This window comes from Cibotium barometz, chromosome 48 (genome assembly GCF_041138505.1).
Source record: "Cibotium barometz isolate CiBa-2024 chromosome 48, ASM4113850v1, whole genome shotgun sequence".
Taxonomy (NCBI): domain Eukaryota; kingdom Viridiplantae; phylum Streptophyta; class Polypodiopsida; order Cyatheales; family Cibotiaceae; genus Cibotium; species Cibotium barometz.
Genome location: NC_141093.1, coordinates 2,543,344 through 2,560,388, shown reverse-complemented (window position 1 = coordinate 2,560,388; position 17,045 = coordinate 2,543,344). Strand labels below are relative to the sequence as shown.

The window sequence follows — 17,045 nt, the reverse complement described above, 5'->3', positions numbered from 1 at the left end:
GCGCTGCAAAGGCAGCGAAGGGCGACCAACAACTGGCCCTGCAGAGGCTGCAAACGGCGGAGGGTAGCCGGCGCTGCAGAAGCAGCAAAGAGGGCATGGCGGAGGCACTACAGAAGCAGTGGAGGGCAACAGATAGCAGGTAGTCTTCAGACACAGGAATCTCACCACTCACACACACACGTGCGCGCACACATTCTCTCCTCTCTCACACACACGCATACCACAGGGATGGACGTTTCAATCGTTGCACACACACACGCACAAAAACACACACACGCACAATACTGAGGCACTCTCTCTCTAGGATGGGAGCACTGCCTACAAGATGCAATCGCAATATGCCTTCGTGCCACAAGAGTTCTCACTGGGAATACCCCAACCACACATCTCCTAGAAACAGTTGTTGCGTGAGGGGCAATCCACTCTTCCAAATTCTTTTCAATGCAACTTTCCACCGAGCAAGAGATTTCGACATATGCCTAGAAACAGTTGTTGCGTGAGGGGCAATCCACTCTTCCAAATTCTTTTCAATGCAACTTTCCACCAAGCAAGAGATTTCGACATATGCCTGAGGCGATTTGCATGATCCTCAATCCACGGGGGTGGTAAGAGCAACCTGTAAGCCTTGGCCGCAGACAATGGCTGCAGACAATTGGTAAAATTGGCCGAAAACGTTGCATCATTTCCAAAATGACTCTCAAGATTGGCCTCTGATGCATCCCCAAATTACAATGCCTAACGGCTTATGGAAAGGTGAAAACATAACCATTTTCATCCACGATGTCACACATGCGACAAATCCCCAATGTAGACAGATTGTAGGCCTTTCTTGGATGAGACAAATTAAGTGGTCAATCAAAAACCCTGCTCCAATGAAGACTCTGCAGCAACATCGAGTTACCCCGAATTGGAGGCCTACCAGACCATCGTAGATGGCATAGGATAGCTTGCCAATCTTGAATAAGAGTAGTCACATATGGAGAGCCCGGAATACGACCAATGAAATTTCCAAAGACTATATCATCATCATGATTGATAATCCAATGCCCATATGCATCTGTACGCATGTTAGTGCACATAACTCCTAGCATGTGCCCATGGCTTGACCTATTTAAAAATTAGGTAGAAGAGTGGCCTTCCTTGCCAGTATATGATAATAAATATCAAGGACATTGAGCCCGCCATGCATTTTACGCGAACATATGAGCTTTTGCCTTTCCGCTTTGGTTTTCCATAGGCATTCCATTGCTTTAGACATGAAATTGTCAATTTGTCTATGCGACCAAGATAGTAGCAGAAGATAAAACTACACATATGCCATTATAATTGACTGCACTATCTGTAATTGCACATGTACAGGCCATGTAGATATTTTCCAATATTCAATTTTACAGTGCAATTTTCCCATCACACATTGAGTCTCATCCTTCAAAGACAATGTAACCTAGATGCCTGACTATCTCAATAGGTGCGAGGATCTGACGACCTGGCCACAAAATCTGATGCTAGTCATGATTTTTCAAAGGGAGCAACTTGGATTTTTAAAAATTCACATGCAATCCTGTAGCCAAACCATAGAGAGACAGTGCTTTCATGAGAGCCCTTACATCAGCCTCCGTATTCTTGGGAAAAATGAAAGAGTCACTAGCAAATGTTTGGCCACAAATTGTGTACCATCTACGATGGAAAGACCATAAAGCTGCCCATATTGTGTCAATTTGTTCATATAGAGGAGCATTGGGTGAGTGGCAATGACATACAGTAGTGCACTAAGCGGACAACCTTGTCGAACCGATTTCCCAAGATGCCAAGAGACCCAAGATGCATTTAGTTGTTCCCTCTTGGTAAAAAGCTAGAAAATGTCATTTTTCATTCTAGACCCAAAGCCCGTTCTGTCCATTACCCAAGCTATAAAGTCCCAATGCACTATGTCAATGTCTACCTACATGATGAGAACATTCAATGCCTATGTATGCATTTGCTATATTGTCAGTGATTTGTCTTCTAAGGACAAAGCCATGCTGCTTTGGATGTAAACCAGCATGTAGAACACCCTTTATTCTATTAGCAAGCATCGTGGTGACCAATTTGTATATGACAGGCATCAAAGAGATGGGATGCTAATCCGATATAGTTTCACTGAGCTGTTTTTTGGGCAACAATTTCAACAAACCTTATTTCCATGAGCATGGCAACTATCCAACATTCTAACAATGATTTATCGTAAGTAATATTGGCAATTTCAAGATATTCCAAAACATTTGAAAGAACTCCACAGTCAGGCCATCCTAGCCTGTAGATTTCCATTTGCCTAGACCTTTTATAGCATCATCCAATTCTCCATCGGTGAAGGGATCCATGTTGTAAGCCTCTTGCTGTATGACGACATGCATAACCTGGTGTAAGAAAAGTTCTCGTGCATCAAGAGCCTCCCTCGAAAGAGGAAGAGGGGCAGCAAACATGTGAGAAAAGTATTCATAGCAAGCATCCACAAGCTGAGCTTTAGTGCATGTCCAAGTACCATCTGTTCTTTTGACCCTTGCCATGCATTGTCTTTGTTTGGAAGTATGCAAGTCTTTGAAAAAAGATTTTGACGACCAAACTTTATCAAGTAATGGCTTTTGTCTTGCCCTAGTTTGCTATTTATTAAGTTTACGATTATCATTATGGCGGAGGCAATTTTCAGCTTGTGTTAACAGCTGCAATTCATTATTATTCATCTCTCGAAGCTGGCTAATTTTAGTGTACTCTTGCACTGCAATTTTGGCTTGTTCTGTATCACAGCCTGTATTCACTATACAAAACTGAACCAAGCAAAATCTATATCCTCTTGCATATGCATCACAAGGGGATGTGCAACTATACGTACCAAATCAGCAAAATGAGCATGTGACAAGTAAATGTTGTTAATCATAAGTAGACTTCTGTTGTGAAGTAATGGATAGTCATTGTCACCCATGCCAAAGTACAAGCCAAGCCGTACCGACGACGAATGATCAGAGAGGCGCAATGTGTGATCAATCCACATTTTTTTTTCAACTGGCCTAAGGCCAAAGATCCTCCCATAGTTACCGATTTTTCACCACCAGTAGGCGTTAATTATCTGCTTGTAGGCGATGCCGCCGAGGAAGCACCAAGGGGGGTTTTGAACCCAAGACCTCTTGGTCCTAGGCAAACACCTTCACCACTTGAGCTATCACCTCATTGGCGATCAATCCAAATTTTACATGTGTATGCATCATACTGAGCAGCATTGAGAAGATACGATCTGTCTAAGCATGCCCAGTAATGCATAACATCATTCTGATGAAAAGTATAACCCTTTTGATGTGGCATGAGTTGTCTCCACAAATCACATACATCTAAAGAGGTCATTGTCTGAGCCCAATCTTGCTTTTCAGAACACATCATGTGAGAGTGGTGAGAGGTGTTATCATGAAAGCCAGGAGAATGATTGAAATCCCCTGTAATAAAAGCATTTGAAATCCATGGATAACTCCTGCAATCATACATTGCACCACAAGCCAATGATCATTTGGATCATTGCAAGCCAGTATAGGATGCAACTCATGCTTAACACACTTTTTTTAAAGTAAAAACCCAGCGTTCTATTACCAAAGAGGAATATACATGGGGAGGATATACTTCAGAGAGAAGTCATCCAAGGGCATCCAAGGAACAAATCTAGAAACAGTAGAAAAAGACCTCAAAACTGTTGGGTATCAATAGCCTCTAGCTGTTGACAGTAATGTAGGGACTTGCAAAGATTGGCACAAAAGAAAGCAAAAGCATTCAGAAAAGGCATGCTTAACACACACACACACACACTCTCATGATTAAATTAGTCTGACAAGAGAGGCAAATTAATGCGTAGATCTCCAATTGGTTGGTGGGCAATCCACCGTGTAGAAACAATAAGAAGTAGTAGGATATCTGGTTCCTCTTGTACGAGTGCTGGAGTCTTTGCCAAAATCTCCTCCGAATGGGGGGTGTAATGTTATACGCCCACTACTATGGCCTAAGAGTGGGAACTCTCTTTGTCTGTCCAAGCATGACGAACCTAGGTCTGTCTGTAGGGGCATAGGTCAGGGATGTTTGCTTCAGGATATCTCCCAGTTATGATACACACCATCTTCGTTAAGTATTGAAACCACTTGGGAGATTATTGCTAGTATCACACGGCATGGCATATCTAGAAAACCAATGCTTAGAGGCCCTTGAGGGTATTAATGTTTATGACACCCAATGTATTTGTAGTATATGGATACGGGGATCTTCTAGAGCTGTGCAAACAAAACACAACAGATTTATGAGAGAGTGGAACCATGGTATTTTCTTCTCCTCCACTTTTACGGGGCTTTTATGGCAGCATAGTGCCCCCAATTGGTTGAGATCTCCCTTTGTATAATTTTATATTACTTAAAAGAAGTCTTGGGGGGAAAAAAATTTAACGAGTAGATAGTTAACTAGAGGTGGGCAGGCAGACATGCATAGAAATTGCAAGGATATGGAAGACCAAAACAGTAATTAAAACAGAAAACCCTCCCTAATGACCACCATTTTTAATGGTGACGTGATCTCCATTGTTACATGCGGAAGCTTTGAGATGCTTCTTTCAGCCCTAAACACCATCTAGAACATGCTGATATGTAAAAACGCAAGCAGAAGGGAGAGGAGAGAGAGAGAGAGATAGCTAGAAATTCAGTATCTCATATGGTACAAAAAGGTACATAAATCCTTGTAGCCATGGGCTGCCTTCTGCTGGAAAAGGTAGAAAACCCTAACTCTAGTCCTATGTCTAGACCCAACTCAACAAGGAGTTGAATGAATGAAACAATGAGCAAGCATGCCTTTTATAGGCCTTGGATGGCTAGAGATTTGGCCGATTGCTGGTCGGCCAGCCACCTGGACACTAAAATCAATAATGTAGATCCGGAATTGTCTGATGCAGCCGACACAGCCTTATCTTGTTTTCCACGCAGCCGACAGGTCCTTGTGTCCACTCTAGTCCATCCCTTTCACCTGCACTTCAATGCTCCAAAATATCTGGTTCTAGTGAGTCTTTATCATGTTGCCTCCAGGATTAGCCCTGAGATTAGCATGTACATGTGTGTGCACATGACATCCCCCTCTGCTAAACTTGATGACGGGATTCCAGTCTGCTTCTTGGATGACTGTCATCATCCCAATCTATTCCCGGAGTCCCTCTGTCATCCTTCGTACTTTGGCAACCTTTTCGGTAATCCACTCTAACTCTAAAGCAGATCTATGCATCTGTTCCGTCCAGTTCCCATTCCGTTCCTGCCCTGTCTTTGAACACCGTCTTGGTCTTCATTCCTGAGAAATGAGTCTGGCACTCTCACTCCACCCCTTGGAGGATCATCCTCCCTTGGAACCGTTGCCCGAAAGCCTTTCTTGGCTCACAGGACTGCCATCCCTGGAACACCACCAACCAACCTCCTAGGAGCTCTTTGCTATCTTGTGTTCCTTGCCTTGGGTCTCGTACCTGTGCACTTTCCTGTACCTTGGACCTGTACACCTTCATATGGGACTAAATAAGGGTTTAGCCTTGCTGAGCCTGATGCTCTGATACCAATGTTACATGCGGAAGCTCTGAGATGCTTCTTTCAACCCTAAACACCATCTAGAACATGCTGATATGCAAAAACGCAAGCAGAAGGGAGAGTAGAGAGAGATAACTGGAATTTTTGTTTTTTTTTTTTCAGAAAGGAGACTTCTATTAAGTATGAAGAATTTTACAAAATGGAGATTTCACACCAAGCAAGGTGGAGATCTCAACCAATCAGGAGCCCTGTGCTGCCAATAGGGTCCCGAATGAGAGGATGTGAAAAAGATACCAACATTCCACTCTCTCAAAAACTGGCCGCGCTTCCTCTCCGGAGCCCTCAAAGATCCCTAGATTTTGGCCCAGGTAGCCATAATGGTGTGAATAATATCACTCGAAATCCTGCAAAGACATTGAGAAACAAGAACGGGAGTACCCTCAATGGCCTCAGTGCATCTAGCCTTCCAAATATTCCAGGCTGAGATGCTAGCAATAATCTCCCAAGAACTGTCTAACCTGTGGCCGGAGGGACAAAGTGTGAAAGTGGCAAATCCTGAAGACAACACTGCCGAGCAACTCCTTGCCTAACCATAATGGCCAAGCTACTGTCAGTCCCCTCGAATCTCAGCTGAGGCCCAGACTGTGTCAACCAAATGATAGAACCAAAAGAAATGATAGCATCTGTCACCAGCCTGGACATTTCCCAGTATGAAAGGAGTCTGGTGGACTCTAGGATGTCTAAATATTTGGAAAGTACAAGCTTTGGGAATGGAGGATTATCCTAGAATACAAAGGACCACACTCCTAAAATTTAGGAGAGTTGCTATTTTTGGCCCGACTCCGATGGAAATTCTGTTCACGTCATAACATCTGGAATTGAGTAGATACCAAGAGTTGGCAAAGTACCTATGACAGAATGTCTACCAATTGGGATATTTTTAGAGATAAAGTTTATGGAAGGACCCATCTCTTAGATTGGGACATGTGGCAAGAAAGTGGACCAAAGTGAGACAAGTGGCTTTACACTTGTTAAAAAATGGATCAAAGTAGACTAAGCGTGGTGTCTAGGATGATCCCCTCCATGCTGCATCTCCTCAATCTCCAACTAGGCATGATAGAATAGATGATGCAATCTGTAGCCTCCTGGCCCGGGAGAGCAATGACCTGCAAAGGTACGCCTATCCTAGAAAAGACTCCCAGCCATCTCGGATAATAATATCCATGAAAGATCCCAGAGAGCCATTCATGCGGTATAGCTGCATCAATCTGATCGATACATATGCGAGAGCCCCTAAGATGATGAATGTATGCAGCTCTCCGATCCATCGGAAGACTCTTGAAGGTCTTCCAAGCAAGAACTATGTATGCACATCTCTCCCATCTTGACCACTGCATGTAACGGTGCTTCTCCACAAATGTGTTTGCCTGCCCAGTCCATTAAATATAGCCTTCTTCTTTGTCAAGTCATGCAAAGGAGAAAAACAATCCATGCAAAGTGCCGAATGAACCTATGGTAGTAAGGGCATAATCCAAGAAAACTACGGATCTCATGGACTAATATCAATTTAGGCCAATTCCGAATTGCATTAATTTTTGTACGATCCATCTGCACTCCATCTTTGGACACAATATGCCCAAGATAGTGTATCTCTAACAAGAAGAACTCATTCTTCTTTGCATTTATGAAGAGTTTATGCTTACAGAGTTCTTTAAAAACAATAGTCAAATGAGCTCTATGCTCTTCTTTGGTCTTTGAGAAGACTAAGATGTCATCAAAGAAGACACCTGTAAATTTCCTGTATCCATGGAACATGCGATCCATCATTCTATTGAATGTGGCCAAAGCATTCGTAAGAACAAAAGGCATAACAAGATACTCATAATGTTGTTCAGAAAGTAGTTTTATATACATCCTTAGGTACCACACGCACTTGATGAAACCCACTCTTGAGGTCAATTCGGCTAAACCATGCTGATCCATCCAACTTGTCAAGAATGTCGTCTATGCGTGGAATTGGAAACCAATTCTTGATGGTGAACTTATTCAAAGCTCTATAATCCACACACATATGAAAAGATCCATTCTTCTTTTGAACCAAGAGGACGGGTGAACAATATGGGCAAGAGCTTGATTGAACCAAACCCTTCTCAGGAAGTTAATTTACTTGCTTCATGGTCTCCTCTCTTTGGGTTGCACTTACATGATGATAGGCTGGCCTATTAGATGGTGAGCTACCTGGCACATGATCAATACGATGATCTTTTGGTCATACAGGTGGCAACTCATTTGGTAACTTGTAAGCAAAACAATCATTGTACTCTTGCAAAAATTTTAGCCTCTCATTACTAAGAGTGTTTCCATGCACATTAATTTCTTCAAGAAGATGATCCCCTACAAAAATCAAGTACGTAAAGACACTCTTTCTCATTACTTTCTTAATTTGTACATGAGATACAATGGGGATAGTATCACTCTCTTCACCAACATCAATCACATGCTCTCGGCCTTTATTCATGATGGTGATCTTGTTGGTCTTGTAAGCCTTGCGCGGATTAATGCGCATATGCCAAGGCTTTCCAAGCAGTACACCACAGCCATTACAAGAAAGTTTTCATGATCCACATAGCCTTGAATTTGTATACGCAACTTGCCAATAATTGGCATAACCTGCACTTCTCTACCAACAAAGGCATCCCCTGCTTCAATTTGAGTACCTATGTCCCCCACTTCAAGACCCAAAGAAGTTGCCATTTGTGTAGATATAAAGTTCTCAGTTGTGAACAATCATCAAACATGAACAAAGCAGGTTGATCCTTAAGCTATCCCCGAGATTTACATACAACCCTGTCTTTGCTATCATGACCTTGTCTTTGCTATCATGTGAAGTATTCCCTTGCACATCGGCTTCGGTGCATTCACATTATCATGCTTCTTCTTGTTTGGGTATGCTTTTGCAATATGCTTAGTGCTGCCACAACTAAAGCATTTCCCCTCACTCATATATTGCTCTTTTTGCTCAGTAGTGAGACCATAGTCTTTCACTTTGATGGGACACTTCTTGGTGGACTTATTTTCAGCCTTTGGACCATTTTTATCTTGATTTTGGTTCTTTTTAGGTGGCTGTCCACTATTTTACAGGTTTTGGACAGCCCTCTCATTGCCTTGGAATGATCAACTCAACTTGACTTTCAATTGATCGATGGTAATGGCGGCTGCAACTAGCTGCTGTAAGGTGTGACCAGAATACATTTGTAGTCCCACTTTGACGAGTTGTAATCCCGATTGAAACCTTCTCTTCCTTTCCGTCTCTAGAACATGCATAAATAGAGACACCTTCAAACCAAAACTTGTGCACATATGCATTCACCGTTTCCCCCTCATTCTGCTTCACCCAATTCCACTTCATTATTCTCTAATTTAATGCATTGGGAGGCAATAATTGAGCATAAACCTTTGCTTGAACTCTTCCCATGATCTAATAGGATTTGGAGAGAGCTTCTCAGTAAGCCACCAATGAGCAGAAGTACCTTTCATAAACATGCTTACATACTGGATCATGGATTTCTGAGTGAAATCCTCATTACTAAAAGCAATATCAAACTCCGCAATAAAAGCAAGTGCCTTTGATGCATCATATTTCCCATGATATGTATCAAACTTCACAGATTTGTCTCTTGCTTTGAAGTCATTACTAAAAGCAAGTGCCTTTACTAAAAGCAAGTGCCTTTGATGCATCATATTTCCCATGATATGTATCAAACTTCACAGATTTGTCTCTTGCTTTGAAGTCACGAGACTTTGATGCATTAGCCTATATCTCAACATGTTTTCCTGTGTGTATGTCCATTGGGAAAGCTCTTGTGACTAGCATCATTTTGGGAACAAAAGGGAATGCATTGGGCATAGAAACATGTTCCTTGAAAGCATGAGGCATGGCTGGCCCCTCAACATACATTGGTGCATTCTCACCCATAACTTCTCCCTGATTAAGAGCACACTCGGGGGGATGAGTAGCATGAGAGATATGTGGAATACCTACACCAACAGAAATTTGGAGCCCATGTTGCATGTGTCGTGCATGCATGTTTTTAGCTGGCAATGGCATTTGACATACATTTTGACCACTACCATAAACATTGCATCCTTCACGGGCTACATAGGGTACACTTGCAAAGCGTGAAGTCGTCGATGGTTCCTCTCTAGTTGTATGAGGGTTCATCCTCTTAGACATGTGCTCTTGTTCAACCACCTGTGGGGATACCAAGACATGTGGGGTAGTTGCGTTTTCTCCATAGGCATCCTCAGTACGGGCCAAGTATGCATGTGCTGCATCCCTCGGTTGCATGTGTAACTCTCGAGCTATCATTGCCATGGCGTGATCCATAAATGATTCAGCTTTTTTGGCCTTTAAACGATCATGTACCAATGGATCCTGGTGGTAGAGCTTCAATTCTTCTTCTTGAGCATAAAGAAGAGCCTGAATACAAGTAAGGTCGGCCCTTAAGACTATGGACTCTCCTTGCATTTTCTCTTTACCACCAGACGGTTGTCCCACATGTTCCTGTTCCTTGGTATGCACCACATGAGTTTGTTCTTCTTGTAAAGCATTGGAAGCATGCATGTAATTGTCCCCACCTCTTGTGTTGGTATCTTCAACATTCACTGTACGACTGTCCATAGTGTTCTAAGTGTAGAGATAGCTAGTGTTTGCGGTGATCATCTTTCACGATGGAAGTGAAAGAGAACCGTATGCTCTGATACCAATGTAATTCCACTAGTCCCTGTGGAATGTTTGGTTGAACACAATGCTAATCAGTATGCTTAAATATACATGTGGAGAGTCTTAGGAGCTTTTATGAGCGGTCATGGGCTGGCCATGAGCTGGAATAGAAACCCCCTTCATGCATGAATCTATATAGGAGACACTCCTCTGATAGTTGTTGCCCGAATGAAACAATAAGCTTAGTGCTTCACTCTTTGTGAGCTTATCACTCATTGGTCTCTTGTGTTGAGCATTCTCACCCTTTAATTGTGTATTAGTCATGCTTGTTTAGCTTTAGCTTTAACCAACAAATAGTATCACAAGTCTTGTTGGTATACTAGTGATTAAGCTAGCTATGTGCATGCTTAATATGACATCTAGAAAGAATGGGTATTAAGGGATTGCGTGCTTCTTTGTGAGTAATCCTTAATATTATTCATTATTCAAGGCTAAATAGTGATTAGATTTGATGTTATCATTGTGTTTGAGAGTAGTTGTGTTAGGCATTCGTTGGGAGAGGTGAGATTTGTGAGAAATTCATCTTTGTGGTCCAATGGAGTGAAGATGCTCAAGTTGCACCGGTGTGGACTTCTTATTCAAAGCTCAAGAGGCTGAAATTGAAGTGGTGAGTATCTACAAGAGCTCTACATCAACATTCAAATCTGTACAAAAACTCTAGTGCAAACTATGAAGGGCATCAATCTTGGAGAACTGCTTTGAGAAGGTAACCATTGCAAATTTTGGGTTGAAGTGATCTGATTTGAGAGGCATGAAAGTGTTTCTAAGAGAATCAAGTGGAGTTTGTTCATTGTTTATGGCTCAAATCACCAATCTAGGGTGATTAGAGAAGGGTTAGCGTGGGGGTTTTCTGCAAAAAAACAGTGGGCTAATGAGTTTTGGCCCAACTAAATCCCTTGTTGGTTTGACCAAAGGCGGGAAATCCAAAGCTCAAGGTGAAGGTGCAGAAGAGGTATTGAAACCTCAAGCTCATTCACTAGGGTTTAGAGAAGTAACGCAAGCTTTAGTCACTAATGGTACTGTATTCCAGAGATATAAGCCTAATACAGCTCAAATCTTGGCAAATCTACATGAAATTTCTCCGTTTCAAGTTTAGGGGAGCCTCCAGCAGGTTGCGACACATCTCCTTGAACCTTCAATTTACTGATTTCACCATCTCTTGAGCAGACTAGACAGAGATTAAGCCTTTAAGGGTCGCCTTCTGAAACCAGACCAGAGCAGCTAGTACTTGCAATGCCAGCTGAATGTATTAGCCGCATTGATGATGCGCAATCATTGCTAGGATCTGGTCACACTTCTACAGCACGAAAAACGGGCAGAATCGGTGCAGATTTGGCAGAGAATAAGCTTTTTGCAGGAAGTTCAACAGGTATCTCTTTCGAACGCTATTTGAGCTAATAAAGGCATTAAATGCTCATTTTTGAGTAGGGGGCAGCGTTCGAAAAAAACTATTTTCCCAAAAAGTAAAAAACCTTCATCTAAAAATTGTGAAATTATTTATAAAGAAAATTTTCAAATTTTGAAGGTTTTTGTTCTACAACCCCTCAAAATCTGCAGGTTTTTGTACCCTTAAGTTTCAGATTTGAAGGTAATTACACTACACCCGGGTTTTTTTCGAACACTGGTAGGGGGGTCAAAGTGACGCAAAAAGGTTTCCATGGTAAGGTTTTTTTCACTAATGTGACTATGCCATTGTGAAAGGGGTATTTGGGACAAAAAGGGTGAAGGTTGGGGCATGTAGTTTTTACATGATATACCACCTAGCCGCAGCTTTGCCCGCATACAGGGATCTTCTGGAGCTGTGCAAACAAAACGCAAAAGATTTATGAGAGAGTGGAACCATGCTATTTTCTTCTCTTCCACTCCTACGGGGCTTTTATGGCAGCATAGTGCCCCCGACTGGTTGAGATCTCCCTTTGTATGATTTTATTTTAGTTAATACTGAAAAAAAAAACATTAAATGACTTACTTGGTTTGATGAAGATAACTTGTGGGTTTGATTCTAAGACATTGTCAAAAAGGGAAAAGTAAAGCTTATAGGATCCAACGAGGGTGATTGTTAGGCTTGCCAAATAGGTGAAGTTTTGTACTTTGTTTGCATGGATGACCAAGTTTGACTTCCAAGGGCTTGGTTGCAAAAGCACACGGAGGTCAAGAGCATATACAGAGGGAGTGAAGTTAGAAGTTGTTGTGTATACAAAAGCTGTTTCACCAGCAATGAATGTTTCTTTTGGCTGGACATTGATAGCGACTGTTTGAGGAAACTGATACCTAGTCCCTAAATCATTAACATCTCATCAATACAAACATATATGTGGTGTTTTTCTTGTTTGCATTCGTATGTTATTGATTTCACAAACAAATCTTCAGTATTTGCTAGTTTTGAAAAACCAAAAGCCATATGTATCAGTTGTAAAATCAAAACAAAAGGTGTACTATGTTTGTTTGGTAGTATCCAATGAATTGGTGTTAGGTGATGTTAGACTAACACATTAACGTACAAGTTGATGAAAACAAGGAACTAAAGTGTAGAGATGTCTAAACCCTAATAAATATGGTCTATCTACTCATGCTGAGCATAAGTTCACTCTACTAGAGACGCTTAGATCTAAGAGCCACTTGGTTGCAAAGAAAGCCAGTTTGCTAACAAGGAAGCAAGCTGGAGCTCTCCCGGCGTTTGACTGTCACCCCCCCCTTCGCCATCTCGTCCCCCCTGCCCCCTCCCTCCTGTGCATTATGTGCGTCAATGCCTCCCCCTCCCCTTCCGCCTTCGAGCCTGCGCCTGAGCCTGCCTCCCCTTGATCCCCGCCTTCCAGCCCTTCGCGCCTCAATCGCCAGCCTTCTCCCTGCCCCCTCCCTCCGTTCAGCCTGCCCCTCCCCAACCTTCTGCCTTCTTGCTCCCCCTCCGCCTATTTCCCTTCACTCCCCTGCTCTTTTTTGCCCGCCTTCCCGTGCAGCCTCTATCCTCCCTCCCTGCTCACCTCTGCCGCTTGCCCCTTCTCCCAACCCCCTTTTTTGCCTTGGTGCTTCCCCATCCTTCGTCCTTGGTCCAGCGCCTTTTCCTCCCTTGCCTCCTCCTCGCCAGTTTCCAGTGTCGGGTAGCAATTCTTATAGTGAGTCGGCCTTCTCTGGTCTTCACCCTTCAGGAGGACTCTCCGTCACTCCAGCCGAGGCCACCGTCCCTTGCTTATTTTCAGAGGCAGATCTCTAGCTCTTAGCTTAACCAGTATCGTCCCTCAAGGCCTCCGCCTTGGTATGCAAGATGTCGGTAGCCACCTAGCGTGCGGACATCTCAGGGATTTGTTTTACAGGAAAGCCTTCTTGGCGCACCTGTAAAGATCACTGATATTCAGCCCTTGGGGCGTGGCTACTATCAAGTTGAGTTTGATTCACCTGCAGCTTCGCACAGAGTCATGCAATTGAGCCCGTGGCATAGCGTATGGCCCAAGCCTTCTTTGCGAGGTAGCAGAACGGCTTCAACCGAGCGTCTGACCATTTGGCTGGTGTCTCAGGCTTTCCCGTGACATTCTGCTTTCCAGGTCTTAGGAAGGAATACCTTCCTCTCCTCCCGGTGATAGGTCATGCTATCAGGAGGGTGATGGAATCCCAATGCTTCTTCAGTTCTTACTTGGATGGCCAGGATTCCATCCCTTCGTATCTGCATAGCCTCTTCGAAGTCAGTGCCTCATGCATCGCTTCCTTGGCTCGGGGGGGCCCTATTTTGTAGAGAGTTGAGTACTCTAGCCTCCCATGCCAATGTTTCATCTACCGACAGATCAGACACCTCGCTAGAGCTTGGCTAGAGCTTGTCCTCCTCACCAGTAGTCTAGGAGGACACCCCAAGCTGCGCACCCCACCACCCGGCGCCCCCCCCCCCCCCCCCCCGCCCCCCCCCCCCCCCCCCGGTTCCCAGTTCATATCATGCTCAGAAGGGGTGGGAGGGATACCGTCCCCCCAAGCACCAGAGCACCGGGGTCCGTCCTCGGTTGATCCCGGTGCCAACTCCCTCAATAGCTCTCCCAACTCCCTCTATACAAGCGCCCTTTTCATCTCATCGGGAGGAAGTCCGCACCTTTGCCCCCTCCTATCTTTGCTCCAAACCTCTCCTATGCTACAGCTCCTATCCCATCCGCCTTGACGACTGTGCCACCCGCTGCCCCAGTATCTATTGCAACTTCTCCGCCTTCAACCTCTCCACCTTTGTCTCCTCATCCCTCTTCGCCTTCAACCTCTCCACCTTTGTCTCCTCATCCCTCTTCGTCAGCACCCCGCCCTCAGTCCATAGTCTTGATAGGGCCACCTGGGTCTCCAAATCCAAACCGCAGGTTTCCAAGAGCTAAGACAGCAGCCGAATTCAATGCAGCTATCACCAACCTGGATCAGGGTTTTCTTAGGCTCACCCGAGCCTACAATGAAACCGTTGAAGCCTTCCGTGACCTTCGCTAAGATTTTTGCCTCACTTTTCTCGACATCGACTCCCGCGACACTATCATCTCCGATCTCCGCTCGCAGATTGCTTCCATGACCACTCAACAGCACGACGCAGCTGCTAGTGAAGCTATCATCTCTAAGTTTCGCTCTCATATCACTACTTTGGAAGTGCGACTTCAAGTCGCCGAAGCCACTGTTACCCAGGAAAGAGCCGAAGCCGACCAACTTCGCCAATGGAAAGCCAGCATGGCTATTCTACTTCAGCCTCTACACCAACCTCCTTCAGCACCTTCTACCTCTATTGCGCCTACACCATCCTCCGCCAGTCATCACTCCACTCTCACCACCACTCCTCTCCCTTGACTTCTCATCCTCCACCACCTTTTTCCATTGTATATACCAGCTTTTCAATTACTTCAGTTTCTTTTGTCTTTCACATATCAGCATGTTTTTTCTCATTGCTCTCACCGAGGACGGTGAGTTCTCTTGTGGTAGGCAACTTGTAGAGGCACCCTTGTCGTGGGAACAATTCTAGATGACATGGCAAAAAGGAGGTGACTTCTTGGAGTGACGTGGCTGGACTTGGTGGATAGCCATCCACAGGACAGCTGGCAGATGCCAACTTGGACTTGGGCAGATAGTCGGCCATTGATGGCGACGTGCTAAGACTACCTACATAATGGACCACTAGAGTCGGGTACTCACCTGACACCAGCTATTTTTGGGGGGTTAGGTGAGGGGAGATAGACGAGGGGGGTTAGGCGGTGAGGGGCAAAATCGAGGGGGTGTGGGTTGTGGTGAAGGGCAAGGGCAAGGGGCAAAGATAGGGGGGAAGCAATGGGTGAGAGAGAGAGAGAGGTTAAAATCAAAATAAGATATAGAATATTGGTGAAGGGAAGTGAGGCAACAGGCTAAAAAAGGCGCTTTTTTTTCCTCTTTTGTATGTTTTTTTTAAAAGGGAAATTTTATATAGATAGAAGAAATAAAGAAGGGGAAAGGAAGAGAGACTAAGAGAAGAAATAAATAAATAAATAGAGAAAAGATGTATCTGTGTGGAATAATAAAGCCGTGAAAGAGGGGAGAGAAGAAAAGGAGGGGATTAAGTGGGTGGACGAGTGGCCGTTGATCAAAGGAGTAGCCGTTGATTAAGTGGGTGGAGGAGTAGCCGTTGATCAAAGGAAGCAAGGTTCCGTCAAGATGAGCGAGTTGAAGAGCGCATTGGGGAAGGATCTGCTTGATGATGTATGGCCCTTGCCAAGCTGGAACCAGCTTCTTGGCCCTTTCCAAAAATTTGGCCTGGTACAAGAGTATCTAGTCGCCGTCTTGGAACTGCGGTCTTTGAAGGCGACGATCATGCCAAGCTTTGCGGCAATGTTGCTCAACACTGAGAGCTTGGGCTGCCAAGAGTCTGGTCTCGTCTAGGCGTGTTAAGCGGGATAGTGGAGCAATACACAAGGCAACAAAGCCAGGAAGCTTTGTGATGCCGACACGAGTAGAGCTTGTGTTAAATTCGAATGGTGAGATTGCTTTGAGACCATAAGCTAGCTGGAAAGGGGTGTGCTGTGTTGTAGCCTTGAAAGCAGTGCAATAAGCCAAGAGAGTGCCATATATCACTTGGCCCCATGTTTGCGGGTGAGAGTGACAAGTTTTTCGGACGAGAGTGCCCAAGACCTTGTTGGTGCTCTCGGCCTGTCCATTGGCCGTGGGGTAGTAAGCACAAGATTTTCGGTGAAAGACTTTGTATTGAGTGAAGAGATGAGAGAGCACTTTGTTGACGAAGTGTGAACCCCGATCGCTCTAGTGATTTCAAGCGGACACCCATACTTGCTGAAGATATGATCATAGAGAAATTTGGCCACTGTAGCTGTTGCGTTGTCCCTAGTTGTCTGGACGTTAACCCACTTGGTGGCGTAGTTTGTGGCGACATGGAGATATTTTGCTTGAGAGGGACGCACCATTGGCTCTATAGGCCCCACAAAAGCAATGCCCCACCGCTTGAAGGGAAGCCAGGCTAATGAGATGTGAAGGGGTCGATTCACTTGGCGAGAGGATTCCGGGCCACACCTTTGGCAAATGTCACAGTGTTGGACATGCAGATTGGCATCTTTGAACATAAATGGCCACCATAGGCTGCTCTGGAAGATTCGGTGTGCAGTGATGCGACCGGGATAGTAACCGCCAGATGGGCCACCATGTGCACCCTCCAAGATAGAGGGAACTTCATGTGGACTAACACAGCACTCAGAACACTGTCTGTGCTGGCTTTG

At 44.4% G+C, this 17,045-nt stretch overlaps 1 protein-coding gene across 1 annotated transcript in view; it reads right to left on the bottom strand.

Moving 5' to 3' along the window:
• The window catches only part of LOC147610699 (uncharacterized), a 148,183-nt gene that overhangs the window by 27,915 nt on the left and 103,223 nt on the right, over nt 1-17,045 (bottom strand). Inside the window, exon 16 of the mRNA XM_086785084.1 lies at nt 12,317-12,625. Within this exon, the coding sequence (XP_086641210.1) occupies nt 12,317-12,625 (309 nt within the window). The remainder of the gene's footprint in view (nt 1-12,316; nt 12,626-17,045) is intronic.